We start from the raw sequence: 23,475 nt of genomic DNA on the forward strand, positions 1-23,475 counted from the left end.
GTTTTCAATTTAATTGATTTCTGCTCTAATTCTTATTATTTATTTTCTTCTACTTATGTTTTACTTAATTTTCTCTTCTTTTTCTAGTTTCCTAAGGTGGAAACTTAGATGATTTATTTTAGATCTCTTTCCTTTTCTAATATATGCATTAAATGCTATAATTTTTTTCCTCTAAGCACTGCATCTCACAAATTCTGGTAAGTTGTATTGTCATTTTCATTTAGTTCAAAATATTTTAAATTTTGTCTTGAGATTTTTTTTTCCTTGACTCGTGTTATTTAGAAGTGTGTTATTTAATGTCCGTGTATTTTAGGGTTTTCCAGTTATCTTTTGTTATCTTTTGAGAGCAGACATTGTAGGATTCTATTCTTCTGAATTTGTTAAAGAGTATTTTGTGGGCCAGAATGTGGTCTATCTTGGTGAATGACCCATATGAATATGAATGTTGGATGGAATAGTTTATGGATGTCAATGATATTCAGTGTTTATTGATGGACAGTTTAACTGTCCTTAGTGATTTTCTGCCTACCAGGTCTGTCTGCTTCTGAGAACAAGATATTCGCATCTCCAACTATGATACTGGACTCATCTGTTTCTTCTATTTTATCAGATTTTGCCTCTTGGAATTTCATGCTCTGTTGTTATATGCATACACATTAAGAATTGTTACATCTTCCAGGTGCCTAGGTGGCTCAGTAGGTTAAGTGCCTTGACTCTTGATTTCAGTTCAGGTCATGATCTCATGGTTTGTGGGATTGAGCCCCACTGCCCAGGATTCTCTCTCTCTCCCTCTCTCTCTGCCCCTCCCCCACTCATGCATGCTCTTTCTCTCTCTCTCTCTCTCTCTCTCTCTCTCTCTCTCTCTCAAAATAAATAAACATTTTAAAAAATACAAAGAATTGTTATATCTCCTTGGAGAGTCGACTCCTTTATCGTTATGTAATGCCCTTTTTTTTCCCCTGATAACTTTCCTTACTTGAAGTCTACTCTGTCTGAAATTAACATAGTGATGCCTGCTTTCTTTTGATTAGTGCTAGCATGGTATTTTTTTCTCTATCCATTTACTTTATATCTATGTGTGTCTTTATATTTGAAGTTGGTTTCTTGTAGACAACATATAATTGATTCTTGTGGGGTTTTTTTAACGTTTTATTTATTTTTGAGGGTGGGAGGGGCAGAGAGAAAGGGACAGAGGATCCAAAGAGGGCTCCATGCTGCCAGTGCAGAACCAGATGCAAGGATCAAACTCACTAAGCATGAGATCATGACCTGAGCTGAAGTCAGAAGCTTAACCGACTGAGCCACCCCCCTTTGATCCACTATGACAATCTCTTTTATATGTTGCACTTAGACCACTGACATTCAAAGTGACTATTGATATAGTTGAATTAATATGTACCATATTCAATACTGTTTTCTATTTGTTGTCCTAGGTCTTTGTTCCTATTTTTGTTTCCCATTCTTTTTCTGGCTTTTATGCTCTTTTTAAAAAAAAATTTTTTTTTACATTTATTTATTTTTGAGAGACAGAGTGCCAAAAGGGGAGAGGCAGAGAGAGAAGGAGACATAGAATCTGAAGCAGGCTCCAGGCTCTGAGCCTGGCTTTTATATTCTTAATTGAGCTTTTCATGTGATTCCATTTTTTCTCCTTTCTTAGTAGATCCATTATATTTCTTTTTTTTTTTTTTACTTTTTAAAATCATTATCCTAGATTTTGCAATATACATTTACAATATTAATCCATATCCACTTTCAAATAACACTATGCCACATCATGGGCAATTGGAGTACCTTATACTAACAAAATAACTCTAATCCCTTCCTCTCATCCCTTGTACCTGTTATTAATTTCATGTATATGTAAGGATAAATATATACATATATATCCATAATACATATATGTATACAAGTATACATAAGTATGTGTGTGTGTGTGTATATATATGCATAATATATGTGATAGAACACATTGCTGTCGTTATTTTGTATATGTGCAGCCGAAGTGAGCACTTGCTACTGTTATTCTGAACAAACTGTTGTCTTTTAGAGAAATTAATAATAAGAGAAATAAAAGTTTTTACTTTATCTTCACGTTTCACTTCTTCTTTTCCTTCTCTCCAAAGAACTTCTTTTAAAAAAATTTGTTTAATTAAGAAAGTCTTTGGGGCACCTGTCTGGCTCAGTCAGAAGAGCATGTGACTCTGATCTCAGGGTTGTAAGTTCGAGCCCTACATTGGGTACAGATGTCACTTAAAAATAAAGTCTTCAAAAAAAAAAAAAAAGACAGTCTTTATCTCTCCTTCCATTTTGAAGAATAATTTTTCAGCGTCCAGAATTCTAGGCTGGTGGGTTTTTTCCTGCCAACATTTTAAATATTTCACATCATTCTCTTCTGGATTGCATGGTTTCTGAGGGGAAATCAGATGTAATTCTTATCTTTGTTCCTCTGTAGGTAAGATTCCCCCCACCCCCGGCTTCTTTCACAATATTTCTTTATGTTTGATTTTCTATAATTTGAATATGATATGTCAAAGTAGAGTAGGGTTTTTTTGACATTTATTCTGCTTGGTGTTTTCTGAAATTTCTGGATCTCTGGTGATGTCTGTCATTAATTGGGGGAAATTCTCAGTCATTATTGTTTCAAATATTTCTTTTGTTCCTTTCTCCCTTTCTTCTCCTTCTGGTATTCTCATTATGTGTATGTTACACCTTTTGCAGTTGTCCTACGGGCCTTGGATATTTGTCTTGGATGTTTTTCAGCCTTTGTTCTCTTGCATTTTGGTTTGGGGGATTCTTTTGAGCTATCCTCAAGCTCAGAGAGTCTCTCCTCAAATGTGTCCAGTCTGCTAAATAAGCCCATCAAAGGTTTTCTTCATTTCCGTTACAGTGTTTTCATCTCTAGAATTTCTTTTTGGTTCTTTCTTAGGCTTTCCATTTCTCTGCTTACATTTTGCCCATCAGTTCTTGCATGCTGTCTACTTTATTTATTATAGCCCTTAACATATTAATCAGTTGCTTTAAATTCCTTATCTGATGATTCCAACATCCCTGCCATGTCTGTTTCTGATGTTTGCCCTATAGCCTCAAATTATGTTACTTTGCCTTTTGGTATGCTTTGCTGATTGCCAGGCTTGGTAAATAGGCCTTTAGTAATGTGGTGGTGAGGTGTGGGGAGAGGGGAAACGTCCTACAATGATTGTGGCTGAGTCTTTTAGTGAGCCTGTGCCTCTGGATTGAGAATTTCATGAGTGTTTCTCAGAAGGTTTTTTTCTCCCCCTTTGTGTGTGAGAGGATGGCTAAAGTGGGTTGATTTGGGTATTTCCCTTCCCCAGATCAGTTAGGCTCTAATAATATTTCAGCAGGTTAGCCTCTGGCTAACAAGTTTCCCCCAAAGGCAGGCTTTGTTAAGGACAGAGTGCTCTAGTTATTTCAAAATGATTCCACCTCTCCTCCCTATGCCAGAAGCCCAAGGGGGTTTCTCTCTGATACACTCTATGGGACCTGGCGGAACTCCAAGAGGTAAATCTCACAATACTGTGGCATCCCCCTGTGACTGGGTTCCTGGAGTTTTTGACTCTCAGATTAGTCTGTACCGCCTCTCCATCAGGCAATTCATCAGCTGCAGTTCAGATTTTCCTGTCTTGTCACTGCCTTCTGCAATGGTTTCTGCCTGAGAGTCTCCGCCCCAGTAAGCTGTCTTTCCAAACTTATTCCAATCTTTATTTGCCTGACTTTCCAGTCCTAAGGACATCTGTTTGCCTGTGTCCTCTCCTCTCTTCCAGATCCAAGAAGAGTTGTTGCTATTTCAGTCTGTTCAGCGTTGTATTTGTTGGTAGGATGGAGTAGTAACTTCCAGGCTCCCTATATGTGGAACCAGAAGCCATAAGTACACTCCTTCCAGTCTTCCCGTTACAAATCCACCAGGAAGAACTCCCTTCCCCTGTTGGCTAGGGAGACTTGGTGAGTCCTCAAGGACTTCGAGATACCGCATTCCCACACCATCCTGAAGAGACACTGAAGCCAGCAGCATCGCTCCCAGCCCTGCTCCAGGGAAAAGGCAGGGAGGGAGACAGACACCTGGGTGGGGTCACATACAAAGAAGGGACAGATTTCAGGTTTTCTTAATGACTTTAATTGGAGACTCGAACGCTGTAAACCACCATTCAAACCTAGTTCCCTGAGACAGTATCTGGTTCTCCCTGAGGTCAGGGAGAAATGCGTAACTGAGGTTGGAAGAGGGAGTCCCACTCTCCCTGGTCTTTAATTCCAGAGTAAAATGATGGCTGCTGGATAAGCCCTTAAAATAACTGTTAATGCCACCAAGCTGTGAATTCCTTTGTTCTGATGCAAAATCTTCTTCCCATTTGGGGGACTCTTTCACAAAATATGTGGGGTCAAAATACACCTCTGCACCTGCACTAAACAAGTAGAATGCTTCTTGATGCAGGCACTGAGCTGGCTGCAAAAACACCCAGGCCCGGAGAAGTTCACTCCCTCCCAGGTTCACTCCCAGTGCCAACCCATTATCCTCTCCATCAGGCATCAGCGTTCTCCCAGACCCTGTTCTGAGAGGATATAACCCTAGAAAAGACCAAACGGCCACTGCTTAATTTCCATGACCAGAGTCCTTTGAGGCCCTGAGATAGGGCTGAACTTCAGTTTGCAAAGCTGTGTACGATAACAGCCGTTATAGTGACCTTAAATTTTTATCTGCTGTTCTTCTTAAGAACAATTGAAAACACCTTCATGGTAACGATACCGTCAGGTTTGCCCTCTCACCAACCTACCCAAAAAGGAAAGGGGGAAAACTCCTTCCCTTTACATTCAAAGGAAACATGAGGCCTAGAGACGTCAAGGACTTGTATCCATCAGGGCAAAGGGCTGTGGAGGGCTCCCATCTTCTCTGTCTGGACTCTATTTCCAAAATGCTACAGCACAAAGATTTGACAGTTTCTCTGCATTTTTCTTACTTGTTTCTTTTCCCTCTTTCCCATAAGGGCATTTTTAGACTTGGGAATCCCCCCTCCAGTCTTCCCCATCCTCCTCCAGCCCAGAGCAGATAGCACCTGAGTCTTGCAAGAGCTCCCACTGTCCTCATGCCCCTGTCTGCCTCCAAGCTCTATTGGGTGGAAGATACCACATAGGCTGTGGCGATGTATTTCTTGCCATTTCCATAGGTGGACTTGTCCCACGTATAGGTCTGGATGGCCAAGGGGTATCCACCCAGGCTTAACTGGCACCTGTGGGGAAAGACGGCCAAGTCAGAGGGGCCCATCACATCTCTCCGCACCCATCCCCTGCCTAGGAAGATCAAGCCCGACCCATGCAGAAGGGCTCCACCCGGACTTGAACAGCCTTTAAGAGACCTGCCACAGCTTTATTTCAGCCACTACCTCCAGCACAAGCAGCCCTTCAAAATCTGTGCCTTATTTTCTATCTTCTTAAAGAACACTGCTCCTCATCTCCTCCAGAACAGTATTATTCTAAAATCTCAGACTCTAGGGCTGAACCCCCCAGAAATGAAATGTCTTGTTAGGGTTTTAGAAGTAGTAGGACCCCAAATCCTCAAATGTTGGAATGCATGGGGCCCCGTGGTTTCTAGCTATACTCTCTGGGATGTCAGGTTCCCACTAGGAGCCTTGGGGGCCAAAGAGAGAGGCTCAGGGTGCCAGGGCAGCTCCATTTTCTCACTGTTTTATTTTTTTTAATGTTTATTTTTGAGAGAAAGAGAGAGAGAGAGAGCAGAGGAGGGGCAGACAGAGAGGGAGACAACGACTCCAAAGCAGGCTCCAGGCTCCGAGCTGTCAGCACAGAGCCCGACACAGGGCCCTAATCCACAAGCCTTGAGATCCTGACCTGAGCCAAAGTCAGACACCTAACCGACTGAGCCACCCAGGCGCCCCTCACTGTTTTATATAGGAAGGTTCTGCATAAGATTTCACAGGTGGTTCTGCTGCTAAGGTAAAGTTTGGCAACCACCAGTCTTTTTTTTTTTTTTTATGTTGATTTATTTATTTTGAGAGAGAGCACGCATGTGCATTAGCAGGTAGGGGCAGAGAGAGAGAGAGAGAGAGAGAGAGAGAGAATCCTAAGCAGGCTGCTCACTGTCAGTGCAGAGCCTAATGTGGGGCTCAGTCCCACGAACCGTGAGATCATGACCTGAGCTGAAATCAGGAATCAGACGCTTAACCGACTGAGCCACTCAGGTGTCCCTGGCAACCACCAGTCCTATCTAACAACTCCATTTCACAAGTGAGAAAACCGAGGTCCAGAAGGGTGATTTGTCCGAGCCACGGAGTCACAGAACCCAGCTCTCCCGACGGTCCTGGCTGAGGATGACGTGTGGCCCCAGCCTGCTCCCCGGGCCTGGCCGGCCCAGTACTTACACTTTGCCGGGCCTGGCAATGAAGCACAGGGAGTAGAGCGCAAACTCAAACTCAGGGCTGCTGCCGATGAAGGCTGAGCCCACTTCCTTGTAGTAGCCGTCCCAGTTGAACTGCATGGCTAACACGTCGGGGTAAGAATCCCACTGTGGAGAGAAGCAGAGAGGGCCTGGTGAATACCACAGAGTGGGGTCTGACAGAGACGTGGCAAACGATTAGCAGCCGGCCAAGATTTGGCAATGGCCCGTCTGAGTTTTCTGGGGAGGCTGGCTTCTTCACGTCGACCAAAGAGACAGTCTGGCCCGCTAAGGTGTCGGCACCCTCCGTCTGGAGCTGCCAGTGTGCATCTCCCAGGGAGGCCAGAGCCAACATTCCTGTGACTGACAGCCAGAGCTCTGTTTCTTGTGGCCATTACGTGTGGAGGAGGAGGACAATGTATTGCCCCCAAATTATTTCCTGGCACAGGGCAGCAAAGATTTCTTTTTTATAAAATGTAAGGGGTTGAACTCAGACTAGCCAGGCTGAAACTTCAAGCCAAGGCCACCTTCTAAGGAAATTCAGGCAAGGGGGTAATGGCACATCTTTGAGAGCGGTCTTCCCCGCCCTGAGACTCCTCCCCTCCCCTCAGCCTCGCATCCAGAGATGGCGCTGTCTGCCTCCTGCCCTCTGCAGTCTGGAGCCTTCAGTGTTTAGAAGGGGATCTCGGGGTCCCAGCTGCCTACGTGCTCTCCAGCAGATAAGGAAGTCATATTCACAATCCCCACTAGGTGGCCAATGAGAGTCATGGTGAGAGGCAAGTCTGGCTATTTGGAGTGCAGAGTGAGGGCAGGAAGTCTGACTACTCATAAGGCTTCTTCAGCTCTTGGGGTCATCACTCAGTACTCACAGGGCCGTCATAGATGTGACTGTAATAGTCAACCAGGCCCTCCTTCTCTTGCATGTAGAAGCGGATCCAGTTATGGAAGCCAGTGACTTTGCCTTTTTTGACTTCACCTATAATAAAGAGTTCAAGGTGGGTGATCTGGGCCTCCCCTCCAACCCCTACGGCCCCTCCCATGCTGAGGCTGTCCCCCTTCTTCAGGCTTTGGCTTGTAGCATGCACACCTGCTCAGTCCCTTGCCCTGACTTCCCAGCATCCCACACATCCCTAACTCTCACCTAGGAAAGCCTCCCCCCCAACCCTTTCAGCTCAAGCTCTTGGGAGGATTCCTCCTCCTGGCTGGCCCTGGTGATCAATCTGGATACTCCTCTCAGCCATTTCCCCAGGAGCAAGCCAAACCTGGTGGGAGCTTCATGGGGTGGGACAGTCAGGAGAAAGCCCATGGCCCTCTTGGAAAGCAGAGGACCATCCAGAGGTAGACGGGCATACCCCCCAAACACATCTCCCTTCCTATGTGTGCCCTTGGGGAGCCCCAGTATCTGGTCTCCTTTCCTCTCCAGATACTCCAGAAGAGACCGTTCTTCAAAAACAGCTCCTCAGACGTGTCCCTCCCCGTTAGCTGGCTTGGCTGCCGATTCATCGGTGCCCAATGCCGTCCTGCTCCTGAGGGAAGCTCCCTTCATTCCTCCAACTCTTTCTTTCCAAGCAGAATAGTCTCACCTGAGAAGACATGTTCAAAGCCACTTGAGTCTTCCTCTCCGTTGCCTCTTGAATAGAGCCCAAACCACATGTTCTTCAAGTCACTGACAAACTCTTGTTCCGAGCCGTAGCGGTCTGCGGAGAGGAACACGGAGGGCTTAGGAGAGGAGAAGGTGGGACCAGGTCCTGGGAAGCAGGGAAGGGTCGCCTGCTCCAGCACATCAAGAGACACATGGGTTCAACCATCAAATATGTATTCAGTTGTGTATTCAATAACTATGCACAGTGCTTCTGTTCTGTGCCAAGCCAGATAAAGGCTGAGGATCCAGCAGGGAAAGGCAAGGACAAGATCCTTGCCTTCATGGTTTCCATTCCAGTGAAGAGACAAATATTAAACAACATGATTGAAAATAAGTGCCATAGGGGTGCCTGGGTGGCTCAGTCGGTTAAGCAGTCGACTTCGGCTCAGGTCATGATCTCGTGGTTTGTGAGTTCGAGCCCCGTGTCGGGCTCTGTGCTGACAGCTCAGAGCCTGGAGCCTGTTTCGGATTCTGTGTCTCCCTCTCTCTGACCCTCCCCCGTTCATGCTCTGTCTCTCTGTCTCAAAAATAAATAAACATTTTTAAAAATTTTTTTTAAAAAGTGCCATAAAGAAAATAAAGCAGAGCATCCCATGATGACTGGAGGTGGGGTGGGGGTAGGGGGCTCTTCTAGAAAAGAAGAGCAGAAAGGCTTCTCAGAGAAGGTAGCACTAATCAGAGACCTGAAGGAGTCAGCCATGTGAAACCAGGGGGAAATATTCTTCCACGTAGAGGGAGCGGCAGGTACAAGGCTCTAAGATGACTTGGGCTTCGTGTTCAGAGCGAAGAAAAAGTCAGTGTGGCCAGAGCATAGTGGGCTGCAGGGGAGAGTGGTAGGAGAGGCGGTCTGAGAGGTAGGCAGCGGCCCCCCACACAAGCCATGGCAAGAAAGCTGGGTGTCAGCCAAAAAGTAATCATACAAAAATATTTTAGACGTACCGAGTGCGTTCTATGTGCCTGAAATGTTTTAAGTGCTTTCAGTCCGCACACTGACGGTTCACATAAGGTTGATACTAATTATCCCCAATTTAGAAATGAGGAAATCGAGGCAGATCTAGGCTATGTAACTCACACAAGATCACACAGTTAATGACTGGTAAACATGGCCCGTGAGCCCACGTGATCGTTACCTACGCAACTGGTCTCTCGACTCTTTTATAGCTTCTGAGAGGACAAAGAGCCACCAAAAGGTTTTAAGCAGGGAAATTATGCTATAGCTTTGTTTTCAAAGGCTCACTCTGGCAGTATATGTAAAAAGCCAGCAGGGACACCAGTTTTGAGGCTAACGCCTTGTCCAGGTCTGAAACCGCGGTGACAGCCATGGAGGAAGGGTGAGAAGCAGGGAGATTGATCCTGAAGGAGGATGTGCTGGACATTACTGATGGGGCAGTTGGAGGTGAGGAGCTGTGAAGTAAAGAGAAGAACTGAATATAATTCCCGGGGTTTGGGCCTGAGCATTGGGATAAGCTGTGGTGTCACTGATGGGATGGCGCAGCCCGAGGAAGGAGGTCTGGAAGAAGAGGTGGGACGCGTGAGTTCTCTCCCCACTAAGTTCTGAGTAGATGCCGTGAGAGCCACGTGAGACGTCAGAGAGGCAGCGGGGAAAAGTTGGGGCTGGAGTTCTAATTTAGGGAGCCATCAGATATCGACTGCCTGCCGCCCAGAATTGTGTGCTGGAGGCTACCAAAGAGGTACCAGACTTCTTCTGTCCTTTCAAGGACTTAAAGCACAGCCGGAAAACAAGAAAGAATACACATGAAATAAGACAATGGTTTCACCACCTGAAGGGCTACCACTTACCCGGTGCTCGGCTTTCCCCTCGGTGCTTTACATGCATTAATCTGCCGAGACCCCATTTCACAGATAAGGCTCAAACAGGGAAGATCATTTGCCCAACAAGTGGCACGGTCTCTCCGGCCCAAGGCGATTTGGGGCTACCCCAACCCCCCCCCCCCACCGCAAACCCTTGACCTCTGAGGAGATGCTGAAAGCCAGCAGTGAGCTGGGGCAGGTGCAGCTTCAGCAATGTGGGATGTGAGCTAGACCTGGAAGGACGGTCTGGATTTGGACAGGGAGAGAGGTGAGGACAGGGTAAGTAGTGGAACAGCCTGGCCCCAGTATCGAATCCCTGGGTCCCAGAGAACTCGCAACTTCCCTCATGGTCTCAGATAGGTCACCTAGCCTGTGTGAGCCTCCGCTTCTCTCCTCTGACAAGCAGGAAGGCTGCCTTGACCTCCAAGACTCTCTCCTGTGTTTACTGCAGAGGAGCACCAGGGGGCGGTGCCGGCTCGCGCCCTCTTCACAGGGATTACTTGTGTGTCACCGGCTTTACCTGAAAATGCGTGTCACTCACTCTTAAGGGAAGGTGGGTGGGTGGAATGCAGAGGCTCTGAGGCAGGGGAAAGACCTGGACAGAGCTGCCCACGAGGCAGAGCCCAGCTGCCTGGAGTTCACGAGAGGCATCTGCACGACCCTAACAAACACAACCCCATGCCAAAAAGTCCTGCGGCTCAAACCTTTTTTTTTGGTCTGATTCAAATGTGTCCCTGCCTGGAGCCGCTCCAAACAGAACCCCTCCCGGGAGAACGTCCCTCTCTGAACTTTTGGTGATTTTCTGTTGGTATTTCCCCAGAAAAAGGAGAGAGGAGAATCAGGGACCCTATGTGCCCAGAAAGTGGCGCTGCCCCTGGGAGCGGCTGTGGTGGGGTGGAGTGGGGTGACTCCCCATCCTGCAGAGACCCTGAGACTGAAGCAGTGAGTGGCGGGGATTAATGAGGCAGCTAAAGGTAGATCAAAAAGAGAGGCGACCTCCAAGCCAGACAGAGGCCTTCTTCAGCCCCCCAGGGCCACGGTCTGTCCTGGGCTCCTCGCTGGCCCTTCCCTGCCCCTCGCAGGCATCCACTGGCCACTACATGGTCCCCACCTGTTCTCTTTGCCTCCCCACCATGGAGCCCCAGGGCTGGCAGGCTCTCCTGCAGACACCCGCGTCCTCAGCACCGCCTCCTGGGGCCTGGGGAGGCTCACTCACTCTGGTGATGGAGGAAGGCATAGAGTTCCTTCATTACTGCCGTCTTCATGACCTCTCTGAGGAAGGCATCCTGCTCGGCCAGCTGCTGGGCACTGAAGTGCTCCCCACGGCCCGTGGCCCGCTGGTAGTTGTTGAGGAGGTTGATGAAGGCGGCGTAGGTTGGCTTGGAAAACAGCCTCTCGTTGACATATGTGAAGAGCCTGGGGAAGGCAGAGGGAGGCCCAGTGAGAGGCCGAACATGGAGCAAACCACCCCCCATGGGAGCTGCCAGACAGGCCAGGGCAGGCAGGGGAGGGGTGGGTTGGGGAGAAGAGCGGGGACTCCAGACGCTCTCCAAGGGTGTACGTGAGGTCACTCTTTTCTTCCCCTTCAGCTCTTGGAAGGTCAGTTCTATTATCGGCCCAATCACAGCAACCCTCCCAATGGGACACCCACAGTCCCTCAAGACAACTTTATTTGTCTCTGGAGACCTTTTTTTTTCCCTCAACCTTTGATCCTTCCCGCCTTGAGGAGAGAAGAACGGGGGCAGGGAAGAAAGCAAAGCCGGGGTGGGAGCGGGTAGGGGGAACTTTGCTGGAAGAGGAGTGACGAGAACTCACGGCTCTGGGCAGCAGTCCACTTGGTCTCTGGTCTCCGAGGGCGAGATGCGGTTTTGGCTGTTAATAATGACATCTTCCTTCTGGGCTTTGTTGGTGTCTGCCCTGTAGATCTTCTCAGAGATGCTCTGCAGTTCCTCATTGGTTATGGCGTCACTGCTGTAGGAGAAGCCCTCTAGAAGGAATTCGGGAGGGGTATCTCAGCCCAAGGCAGGCCCAGCGGGGGAGGCAGCGATCTGCGTGCCCCCTCTCTTGGGCAACTTCCAGAAGCCGGCAGCCAGGGAGACAGGCCGCATGGGTCACCCTCGTGGTTGGAGGGCAGGGGCCTGGGGCCCAAAGGATACTTAAAATCAGCACGTGGCCTTGCCCACAGAATGTCCACACAGTGTCCACACCGCCCCCTCCTCTGGGGAGGTTCTCAAACTTGGGCATGCACCAGAATCCCCTGGAAGGCTTGCTAAAACAGGTCAGGGGGCCCCACCCCCAGAGTTTCTGACAGTGGGTCCGGGGGAAGCCCCAGAGTTTGCATTTCTAATAAATCCTCAGGTGTTCCTGCTGCTGCAGGGTCCAGGGACCACCCCCTGGACAACCACTGCTCTGGAGAGTTCCTCCGTCTCTGGGGCTGTGCTAAAGGGAGCAGGAGACTGACCGTGGCCACACAGGCTCTCAAAATCCTTGCAGCAGTTCCCAAACTCTGGGCAGCGGGCATCACAGTGGCATGGTTGGTGCCTGTCGAAGGCCTCCTGGCAGCGGTCCCGGCAGGAGCTGGGCGCCGAGTACAAGTCTGAGAAAACAGGGGAGGGCGGGTGTGTGTGTGTGTGTGTGTGTGTGTGTGTGTGTGTGTGTATCTGTGCGTGCGCGCGTATCCGCGGTTGACCACTAGAGGGCGCCCCTCCATCCGACGGCCAGTTCGCCCTCTCCAACCCCCGAGCCTCGCCCTCGCCCTTGTGCACTCCTATTCCAGATCTCCAGGGAAGGAAAACAAACAAGCTAAGTTGGTGCACACCCTTCGCAGTCCGGAAGCCCTTTCAGAGAGGCCGAACTCTACTTTCTGGCCTGTTGTTTTTATAATCTTCCCACTCTAAAAATAAAATCTCTTCCCCCTTCCCTCTGTAGGCCTCAGACTCCCTTCCTGCCTTCAGCCCAGGCTGCAGAGGCCAGCCCTCTCACCACCTCCAGGTGCTGGGTTCGGGGCGGGGGTGGGGGGGGGTGTCCATCTGGCTTAGGCCTGGGCCTGTGGCCACCGGGATGGCTGACCCCTCCTTGTCACCCTTTCATGTCCCCCCTCCTCTGGCCTGAGGGCTCCGCTTTAGGAAGGCCAACTTACGGCTCGCTGGGGCCTCTGTCTCTTCCTCCAGCTCCAGGAATGGCTCTGGCTCGTTGGGGTCCTCTTCCACTATAGGTCAGAGAAAGAAAGTCGCCAACCACCCCCGTGGGGTCCCTTCCCTTTATCTCGGTTCTCAGATCCCCCAACCTCAGGGACAAGAAGTGCAGCGGCAGAGAATACAAAACAGGGGCTGAGGCGCAGGGGGTAAGGCCCACATGAAGAAGGAGACAGACTGAAAATGGCTGCAGACTGTATAAAAAGCGAAAGGAATCTCCGCAGGGGACAACTCTTGCTTGCCACGTTAGCATTCAGGTATTCGGTGGGATCGGCTGAAGCGGGAGATCTATTTGTATTTGCTCATCTGTGTAAAGGGGAGGGGTGGCAGAGGTGGTGCCTTCTGGGCTGAAAACTCTGATTTTCGTATGACTTTTCTTTAGTCTAAGTTGGTAGATGGACAGGCTTGACATTCTCCAAATGACAAGGCCCTCACTCACTTAGAACATCCCTTACCTATAACAACTCCCCGTCAGAGTCAAGGGTGAACTCCACCCAGGCCCTCCAGGACGGAGAACTGTTTGCTGAGATACCAACTTCCCTTCTTTCTTTACAACACTTGGCAGTGGCCGCAGAGACTGTCTAGGGGGAGGGCGTGTGCAGAAACGCACGTTCTTAATGCTGCCCTATTCCCTGGCCTGCAGGCTGTGTGACTGCAGCCCAGCTCTGGGCAGAGCAGGGTGGGTGGAGTGCGGGGTGGGGAGGAGGAGGAAGGCTACTCCTGGGGACTCTGAGCTCTCCCAGGCGCTAATTTGGCGCTAATTTGCCCCAAAGAAGCAACACTATTACAAAGTACTTCAGAATCTGTTAGTGAGCTTTCTGGAAAGTGTTGTGTTATTACCATCAGAACCGTGGGTCGGCTGATTGATTCAGCCAACCGATATCTTCTGATCACTTACTTCACGCCAGGCTGCGTGTTCTAAGTGCTGGCAATCCGCAGGGTTCTTGACGCAGCCAATGTTATGCTAAATGGACTTTCAAGGGCTGATTTAGAGTCTGGAGCGTGAGCATCGTCTATATTTTTTTTTCTGTGGGGAAAGGATTCTGCGTTGCAAATCAGAGACATGGAGATGGACTGGCTCCAAAGCCAAGTATTGTCTCTGCTGTGAAATGCCAGCCCGATGGTCCAAGGTGAACGGGCTCTCCTGTGTCTCCTGAATAGGGCACAAGGTAGGGGAAAAGGGCAGGCTCTGATTCTGGCAGTGAGCTCCGGACCTGGGTTTCCCTACCTGGGCCTGATCAGCAGAACTTCTGCTGGTGGTGTTTTTGTGTAAATTGAACAAGGGTTCCTTCAGGGTGGAAGCAGCTCGGTGAACACATGGCCAGGTCAGCAGATACCAGAATTTACTTCGGGAAAATTAGGAAAAGGTACTCCTTCCTCTCGGCAGACCGAGCTCTTCATCAGGGCACATGGCTCAGCAAGAAGGGTATCGATTCAATTTTGGTCCAGCTTGCCTTCTCAGCCAGGTGGCCTTGTGCAGTGCACAACCTGCACAACCGTATGCGGTGGTCTTGCTGGCCATTACCTACCGTTGGCTTCAGTGATCACGTTTACCAAACTGAGAAGCAGGGCACATGGTTTGGCAGTGAACTTAGCAAGGCTTTGTGTCACAAAGCAGAAGACCATTTATCTGGTGCTCTACAACATTGGAGGCACCCAAGCGGGGGAATTATTCAAAATTCTTTTTTCAAACGATTCCTTTAAAACTATGTTGTTAGCATAGCAGACAAACAATTGGCTTTTGAGGGTGGTGCGTGTCCCGTTCAATCGCTAGGCAGGGAATGACAGATTGGAGATGTTGCAGCCACTGGGTCCACTTATTATAGGACAAGTAGAGTGAGTCACAACAGTACTGTGACGCGCGCAGTCTTCCCGGTGGCTTGAGCATCGGAAAGTTCGATGCCGTTATTACACTTCTGCGATTTAACGTGTTGAATAACAATCGGTAACGTAATTCACACTATATTAACGTTTGCTGTCATTTTGCTGTTGGGGGAATTACTTAAACTTCCCAGATAGGACTGTTAATCCTGACAGTTCAGACATATACTCCAGGTAAATGCTATCTATTTTCCTTTACGTTGGGGTTTTGCAATGGGGACGTCCTAAAATACCTGGGACGAATAGTGGCCAAATCCCTGACCCTTGCTCTGTGCCTCAGTGTCCCCATTCGGGCCCTCTGAGCCCTGTCATCAGTCTTGAACCCCGCGATGAACCGCTGGATGCCCAAGCCAGCGTCCCTTCAGGCAGGCTGGGCATGCGCCTGGACTTGGCCTGGCGTGCTGTGCCTCCCAGAGCCCTCACTCCTCAAGGAGCCTCACCGGTACACAGCTGGTCATAGTCTTCACAGCAGTCCCCGTGCCGGGGACACCGGCGGTCACACTGGCAAGCAGCATCCCGGTTAAATTTCTCATTACAGCGAGACGCACATGACTCCATTTTTCCTGTGGACAGTGAAGGTCACAAACTCAGTGCTGTGAGGCTCCTATTCTCCTCATCCAGGTGCCCCCTGCAGTAGGGTTTGCAGACGGGGAAGCAGGGAAGATCATTGCTATCTGCAAGGGAGAGATACACGCGTAGCCTCCCGAGCATGACATAAGCCTCGTCCTCACCGCCTTCCACCCACTGTGTATTGCAGGGCTCGTAACACAGATGAGGCTCACAAACTCAAGTGCCTATTGAGACCAGACCGCTAGTAGAAGCAGGTAAAGAAGCAGGGGTGGGGCGGGCGGCAGGAAGAGGTGGGGACCCTGACACACTTGGCAGGGATGCTCTGCCTGAAATCGGCAGCCACTCTCAGCTCCAGTCACTTGCTGCCATGTCGGGACGCAGGCTCGGTGTTGCCAGAGCCTCTAGTTTTTCAAGAGAAGCCTTCATTTTTAGGTGAAATTTCCCGATTTAAAAAAAAAAAAGAAAAGAAAAAAGTCAGGCAGACCAAAGAAAGAGGTCCATGGGCTGGTCGTAACTCACAGGCCACGCTTCACCCGTCGAAGGCGAGTCACTGCCGCCCCAGGGATCCCACCTGCCCTCTCCCCTCTGCCACCCCCTTCCTCTCATCCTGCCCCTTTTATGTCTTCTGCTGCTTTGTTCTTTGCTCCCCTTCGTCCGGTCTTCCCCACACCCTGTTTCCCCCTGGGTCCCAGCTTTCTGTTTCTGCTAGCCTTTGGAATGCGTTTGAATTAGTTCATGCTGGGGGTGGGGGGGTTACGAGGAGGGTACGGGTGAGATCTGGGTTCTGGAATAGGCTCTGTGATGGAACCACAGGCCACATCCCTAGCTCCGGCCAGATGACTTTTGCAGAAGCAAATTTTCAGTCACGAAGGGCGTGAGACAAAAAAGTCTTGAAAGCAATGGCACAAACCCACTACCACTCCTAAAGACGCAAGCCCCACCAGGGTGACAGCTGGCCTTGGGGGCCCCTTCCTTCCACTTTGAGCTTTAAGGGTAATTACAGAGTCTCTGTTTCCACTTGAGGTTCCTGAGGTTTGGATTTAGCGAAGGCTGGGCTTGGGTGCCAGGCTGTGGGCTACGGAGGAGGTCAAGATCAGAGTCAGAGTGACTATTAGCATCGGAATTTGAATGAACTCGGAAACGGAAACCTCACTTGGGCCAGAATTGGGATTAGGCTAGGTTGAGACGAAGAGCTACGAACGGGATTTGGGCTGGAGTTACATTTGTTGATAAAAGTAACAATTTTGTCTCCACGTTTGGATGAGGAATGTGGGGGTCGGGTTTAAGACCGCTTCAGGGTCGACGAATGTGTCAGGATCAGGAGAAGGGAAATTATCCCAGTTTTGCCTCAGATTAAATGTGGGGTTTGGGTCCGGTTGTGACTGCACACAGGTACGGTGTCTCAACTTAAGCCTGGAGTGGGTGGGAGGTGGGAGGTGAATATTAGGGATATGGATTCAGTTACTGGTTTGGGGTCCGGGAGGCGGGTTTATCCTGTGCTAATGAGGGGGGAATGGCAGGGAGGTTGAGAAACCGGACCCGGTGCCCCAAGGGCAGGGAGCTGGAATTCTGGTTCTTTGGCTTTCCAGCTACAAGATCTTGGGCAAGTTATTTGACCATCTGTGCCTCAGTTTCCCTATCTGTGAAGGGGTCATAACGATGGAGACCATCTCATAGAATATTTGTAAGAATGAAATGGGTGGATACCGGTAAAGCACTAGACAGCACATGACACGTAGTGGCCGCGTGTGTTCGATAAATGCACATTGACAATATTCCATGCCCACCTTCAACGTGGCAAGTGTTCAGACAGGCTGAAGCAGTCTTCCCTGTCGACATACGTAATCTAGCTGACTCCCTCCCCGCGTTTCAGCTGGGCCATCCCTTGGGCTGGGGTGTTGGTGCATTTATGTTGCTGATGGTGATGTCATTGCTGTGAGCCTGTATTCTTTACCTCAAAGAGGTGTCAGGTCAAGGTTAACCAGATCCTGAGGCAGCCTCAAGTTGCGCACAGGGCCTCCAATGTGGCCAGGAAGGTAGGCCTTTGATCCGATGGACTGTCCTTAAAAACAACCAGGCCCGGGGCGCCTGGGTGGCTCAGTCAGTTGAGCGGCCGACTTTGGCTCAGGTCATGATCTTGCGGTCCGTGAGTTCGAGCCCTGCATCGGGCTCTGTGCTGACGGCTCGGAGCCTGGAGCCTGTTTCAGATTCTGTGTCTCCCTCTCTCTCTGACCCTCCCCCGTTCATGCTCTGTCTCTCTCTGTCTCAAAAATAAATAAACGTTAAAAAAAAATTTAAAAAAAACAACCAGGCCCAAGGCCACTGGTCCCTTGGGGCTCAGGGGAAGTCCTCTTGAATCTAAATGATGCTCCCTTGGAGCCCCAATGCAGAGATCTTAAGGAGAAATTTTCAGGCCAGGAGGAAGGCTTGGTCAGCTGCCCGCTCGGTCAGCCTGGCAGTACACCCAGAATCCAAAGGGAGAAAATCCAGACAAATCAGGGCAACATTTACAATGGGCCAGATCAGCAGAGTCCAAGGAGAGAATTCACTTCTTTCCAGCAGCTGGCACCAGTTGAGAAGGTCCCAAGTGAATGGTCTGTTCTGGGGAGCTCAGAACACCCCCCACTGGCCCTGGCTGCGGGGACTTTTTCATCTCTGTTCAAGAACTTTGTCCCCAGTAAGAACCCCCTTCCAGGGGTTCCCTGTAAACTTGGTCTTCTTCCAGATGACCTGGGGATTTGAGGGGGGATGGGGGGGAGGTAGGAGGAACTTTTCCTCGTAGGTGCCTTGCTATGCTGTCCTGGGGACACTCGGTGGACTAGTCACCCTGACTCCTCACTCCAGCATCCCCGCCCTGTGCCTCCAGGCCACACAAGGCTCTTTGTGTGCCTCACCCACTGGTCAGGTGCAGTCACTGCTTCAGCAACCTTCTGTCCCTTGCCCTTCTGCCTCATCTCTCTGAGCCTCTGCCTTTCTTCATTTTAGCCTTTTCTATCTCAGGTTTTCCCTCCATCCCCCTCTCCTCCTCTCCCATGAAATGTTAAATTTCTCTGCACTCTTCAAGACTTCCATATGCCAGAATGCCCCCTCCCTATCCATGCTGCCCACCAAGAGAGTCTGGTCCCAAGCCTGAATGTCCCTATTATATTAGGCCCTCTGATGATTGGGGCATCCTACATCCATGCCTGTCCAGGAGCCCCAGACGCTGTTTCCCTGGAGACCTAGTCAACCAAGAAGATTCATTTCTAGGACCAGCTTCCTGCCTCAGTTCACTTGAAACAACCAAGGTCCTGAGGCCGGCAGTGACTCCTTCATCTGATTCACATTCTTGAATCTCAGTTCTGAGATGTTGGAACGAGGAGAGACAAGAGCAGAGCCTCTTCCCTCCCACCTTAGGAAAGAAGGCATCGCCCACTGGCCCCTCCTCACCTCCCCATCCACTCCACGGCCAGATCAGATCACCATCCCAGACTCAGGGGTCCACCTGCACTTCAGAAGCCACTGTTGCCTCTGCCCTCAGGGGTGTCCGCCCGGGGACCAAATGTCTCAAGCCGCTCTCCTCTCCTGAGACTGGGATGTGCCAACCCAGCGGCCACTCCTTCACGCTAAGCTAAAAGGTCTCATGCCCTCCCTTATTGGCTGTCCACCACCCAGGGCCCAGACAGAGCTGACTCCCAGCTGTTCTGCTGTGGGTGCCAGAGTAGAGGCGGTCCGTCCCGGTGCAGGGAGCCTGGGAATAGCTTTCTCCTCCAAACCTTTTCCATTTGGGCATCCCGCTAGGGGTCTCCTTAGACATAACCTGACTGGAAAGGACTCCAAGAGGGAGTTTTGCCCAGGAATATTTATAAGCATAATCATAACCAAAACCCCAGTTCATTGGAGGCACCTGGGTGGCTCAGCCAGTTCAGCCACCGACTTCGGCTCGGGTCATGATCTCACGGTTCGTGAATTCCAGCCCCAGCATCGGGCTCTGTGCTGACAGCTCGGAGCCTGGAGCCTGCTTTGGATTCTGTGTCTCCCTCCCTCTCTGCCCCTCCCCTGCTCTCTCTTTCTCTCTCTCTAAAATAAATAAACATTAAAATTTTCTTTAAAACCCAGTTCATTGAGGGGCGCCTGGGTGGCGCAGTCGGTTAAGCGTCCGACTTCAGCCAGGTCACGATCTCGCGGTCCGTGAGTTCGAGCCCCGCGTCGGGCTCTGGTCTGATGGCTCAGAGCCTGGAGCCTGTTTCCGATTCTGTGTCTCCCTCTCTCTCTGCCCCTCCCCCGTTCATGCTCTGTCTCTCTCTGTCCCAAAAATAAATAAATGTTGAAAAAAAATTAAAAAAAAAACAAAAACAAAAAAAAACCCAGTTCATTGAGATCTCACTCCGAGTAAGGTACTTCTTATACATTATCTTAATCCTTACAACAACCCTATATAGGAACAACCTGGGTTGGGTGGGATGGCTATCAAGCTCTGATTCTTTCTCCTCCGGCAGGGGAGAATTCCCCACACACCTCTCAGCTCGGCCCCCTCCCTTGGCACCCGTTCCTACTCACCCATTAACCGTCAATTAACACATCGGCATCAGCATTTTGCACAGCTACCAGGCAGGAAGCCGCTGGTCCCACCCTCAGCACCGCTTAGTAACTACAGGCGGGACCCTTCTCTGTGCTCTGGTCCCTCTGACACTGGGTCAAAGAGCCATTCCTCTGACCACTTGTACAGCTGGGAGAGCACATGGCCCACCTCCTGGTCAGGGGCTTTTCCAGTCGCCGCCCCCCGCCCCCCTGCTCCCAGACAACCTCACCCAACCCCAGGCAGTGGAGCCAGTGACCAAAGGCAACCAGGCCACTCAAACCCAGCAGGCCCCAGCCCCAGCCCCAGCCTTATACCACATAGTGAGCCTGCAGACAAAACCTTGGTGAGATCACAAGTCAGGTTGGACTAAGAGATGTTTGGAGCTGGTCTTCCAAAGAGTCAAGAAGTGACAAGTCATGAGTGACAAGAGTCAAGTCATGACATTAGTCCATCAGCCCTGCAGCCCCCTTTACACAGTCCCCTTCACCCTAGAGATCACTCCTATACTCCAACAGGGACAGGTCTAAGATGCTCCTTGGCTGTAGAACAGAGCTGACCCTCTCTTGTCCCACTACCCTCACTTTCTACCAAGTTCCCTACCTCTCTGCTTCTCTAGGCAGGACGCTTTTCACCCCCACCAGATAACGACTTACCAGCCCAGGCCAGGCTGCAGAGCATGGCCACTATCAAGGGCACGCAGGCCCTCATGGTGCCCGGTTGGAGGCCAAAAGGGGACTGGCTGTTGGACTTTCACTAGAGTCAAGGTGAACGTCACAGCTCTCAAATGAGCCTTATTTCCCAGGCTGATCCTTTTAAAGGCATCGGAACTTGTGGATCTGGTACCTCCAGATCCTTCCAGGAAGAAAAGAGGGAGGGAGGGACCCTAGATGGACAGGAGGTGGAGAGGGGGTGGGGCCCTGCAGCTGTTTGAAGCCAGAGGGAAGGTGACTAAGCAGGCAGGTAATTCCAGATGTTTAGAACAGGTAATGCTAGCTGTTTGTAGCCAGAAAAATAGGTCATGCAAACAGTCACAGCAAGATGGATCTAGTTTGGGGGGGGGGTGTCCTCTGTCCAAATTGGGAGCACTGATGGGCTTATCTTTGGGTGATGCCCTCCAAACACCGACCCACCTGCAAGCCACAGGCCTGACTTTCCAAGGAGCTACAGCCTCGCTTTATCTTTAAGTTCCTGGGGCTTAATATGAGGAACATAGAAAGGTGGTCATTACAGGTCTGAAAAACAGTAAGTGCTCAGGCAAGCGTGGGGGCCAGCGGAAGGAGAGATATAGGAGGTGTGGGTCCGGAAGAGGGGCTGCCCTTGTTAACATCAAGCCACACAGAGCTCAGCCACCCCAGCAATAGTGTGCAAATGGTCTCTAACTCTTGCTGAGTCAGCAGCCCAGGTTTTACATGTTCCAGGTTCTCACAGCTTCCCGATTTACGGTCATCCAGGCCAGGGATGGGCAAGAGGCCTTAGAGGGAGCCAGAGGGCCCACCCTTCCTCTCCTGGGGGCCCAGCAGCCTGCTCCCTGCATCCCTTACTTACACTCGTCTTCCCAAGGACCCTCCCCAGAGAGATGAGGCTTCTCAGCATCCTTGCTCCCCAAGTCCAAGAGCAGAAGTGCAGGAACTTGGGGCTGCCACATTTTCCCTCCTACTGAAGGTAAAATCTGCTAAAACGCCCTGTTCCAGAAAGAACGCAGCATGGAGATTCTGCCCTCTCAATAGAAGAAAACTCTCGAATGAAAAGGCACAATTGATGAACGATTGAGACTATAGTGACTTTTTGCCAGGGGTGAAGTAGGAGGGCGTGTCCCCCTCAGCCAGTGTGCTTGAAATGTGAGACACTTCCCCTCTCTGACCTCAGTCTCCCGTCTCTGAAATGACAGGGTTGGACCTGACAATCCCTTCCAAGTTCATTTCGGGGCTTCCCGCCCCGGCCCAGGGTTTGGGACGGTCCTCCACCTGCGCCGTGTGGAGAAGAGGCCACAGGTGGGGTCTCCGGGGTGCAGGGGACAGCCTGCGGCAAGCCACCTCGCGAGGGACTCACAGCGGAAGCACAGCTGACGAGTCCGCCTGGCCCTTTCCTTGGAGGGGGGAGGCCAGTGGAAGGAGTAGGAGCAGAAAGGCTGCTCGGCCTGCCTGAGTTTCGTCTGCACAAGCCGAGAGCAGGCAGCGACCCCCGCCAGCCAGAACCCGCGGCCTCTGGGGGTGGGCAGCACAGGATCAGATCTCAGACTCTAGTTAGTTTAGGGAATAAAGGAGACTGTCACTGGCTGGGCCAGAAGAATGACGCCTCGGAATTCGGGGTGGACGGTGCCTTCAAGGGCCCGGCCTGGTGAACCCTGGCTAAGGCCAGGCTGTCGAGCCCGGCCGGTGTGGCCCTACTGTCCAGCTGACCTGCCTGTGGGACAGAGCTTCTGGGGCAGGAGCGCCTCCCTCCAACAGGGGAAGTGTAGGCCAGGAGCAAGGCTGGGAGCCAGGGACGGTTGAGACTGACCCCATAGAGCCAGAGGGCACATCAGAGGACCCGGCTCTCTCAGACCCAGGTCCCCCAGCAAGAACTACCAACGCCAACGTTGAGGACAGCTGTTAACACCGATGAAGCATGTGTCACGTGTCACACACGAAGCCCCCTGTGCACCCTCTCCTTTACTCTCCCTGCAACCCTTAACGGTACCGTTGTTATCCTCACTCACCGATGAGGAAACTGAGGCCCAGAATGGTTGGGAGACACAGTCGGGAGCACGTCGGTGAGCTATGCAGTGGGGCTTCCCACCAGAGGCCATCCTAAGGGGCACTGACGTCCCGTTGTCTCGCAAAACGCATCAACCACTTAATCGTGTCTGGGTTGCTATGCAAGGGGGTCTGCACTCAGACTCAGTGGCAACTAAAGTATGGTGTTGCAAGCCCTTACGCGATCCTGAGAGGCTATCCCGCCTCCACCTGAATGCCTCTGTGCCTCTCGGGGCTGCTCATCCCCACTCCCCGGATCGGATCCCCAAACCCCAGGACTCTACAACCCAAGACGCGCTGACATGGCCACAAGTATAGGACAGGAGGAAAAAAGTCCACCCACCAATGTATGAACACACATCTGTACGTTCACACGAAGATGCCTCCTAGATAAACTTAGATGCACGTACGTGTGTACATAGAGATGAACGCATTAAATGGTATTGCAGACAGCAGCTGGTCTAGACAGAAACCTCTGCTGTTCCTCTTTCTGAGTTCTCTCACCGGCTGGGTCTTCATGTGGGCTTTCCACCCTTGATCAAAAGCTCTTGCCGTGGGGCCAGCCAGCAAGGTGGGAGGCCCAGGAGGCTGCATTCTGGTGACAGAGGGCAGGGAGGGGGTGGGGAGAGGTGCGCGGGAGATGGTGCGCCCGTGATAAGAGCACCAACGGGGGGGGGGGG

The 23,475-nt window shown here is 50.9% G+C and overlaps 1 protein-coding gene across 1 annotated transcript; it reads right to left on the bottom strand.

Moving 5' to 3' along the window:
- Positions 1–4,109: 4,109 nt before the first annotated feature.
- ENDOU (endonuclease, poly(U) specific) lies at positions 4,110–22,164 on the bottom strand. Its single transcript, XM_043563720.1, has 10 exons — positions 20,714–22,164; positions 15,370–15,492; positions 12,994–13,062; positions 12,316–12,450; positions 11,670–11,841; positions 11,071–11,270; positions 7,984–8,097; positions 7,270–7,376; positions 6,387–6,529; positions 4,110–5,240 (listed from the first exon to the last, which is right to left on the bottom strand). Exons 1-10 carry the CDS (start codon positions 20,766–20,768, stop codon positions 5,120–5,122), a joined length of 1,239 nt encoding a protein of 412 aa, XP_043419655.1. The 5' UTR covers positions 20,769–22,164; the 3' UTR covers positions 4,110–5,119.
- Positions 22,165–23,475: the final 1,311 nt, after the last annotated feature.

Source organism: Prionailurus bengalensis, chromosome B4 (assembly GCF_016509475.1).
Source record: "Prionailurus bengalensis isolate Pbe53 chromosome B4, Fcat_Pben_1.1_paternal_pri, whole genome shotgun sequence".
In the NCBI taxonomy this organism is placed as follows: Eukaryota; Metazoa; Chordata; class Mammalia; order Carnivora; family Felidae; genus Prionailurus; species Prionailurus bengalensis.

Bases quoted from the DNA above. Each gene is read 5' to 3' on its own strand.
- ENDOU (XM_043563720.1), bottom strand. From the start codon at position 20,768: ATGAGGGCCTGCGTGCCCTTGATAGTGGCCATGCTCTGCAGCCTGGCC. The intron at 15,493-20,713 runs GTAAGTCGTTAT...CACTGTCCACAG, and splicing joins CTGCAGCCTGGCCTGGGCTG to GAAAAATGGAGTCATGTGCG. The intron at 5,241-6,386 runs GTAAGTACTGGG...CTTTCCCCACAG, and splicing joins ATTGCCAGGCCCGGCAAAGT to GTGCCAGTTAAGCCTGGGTG.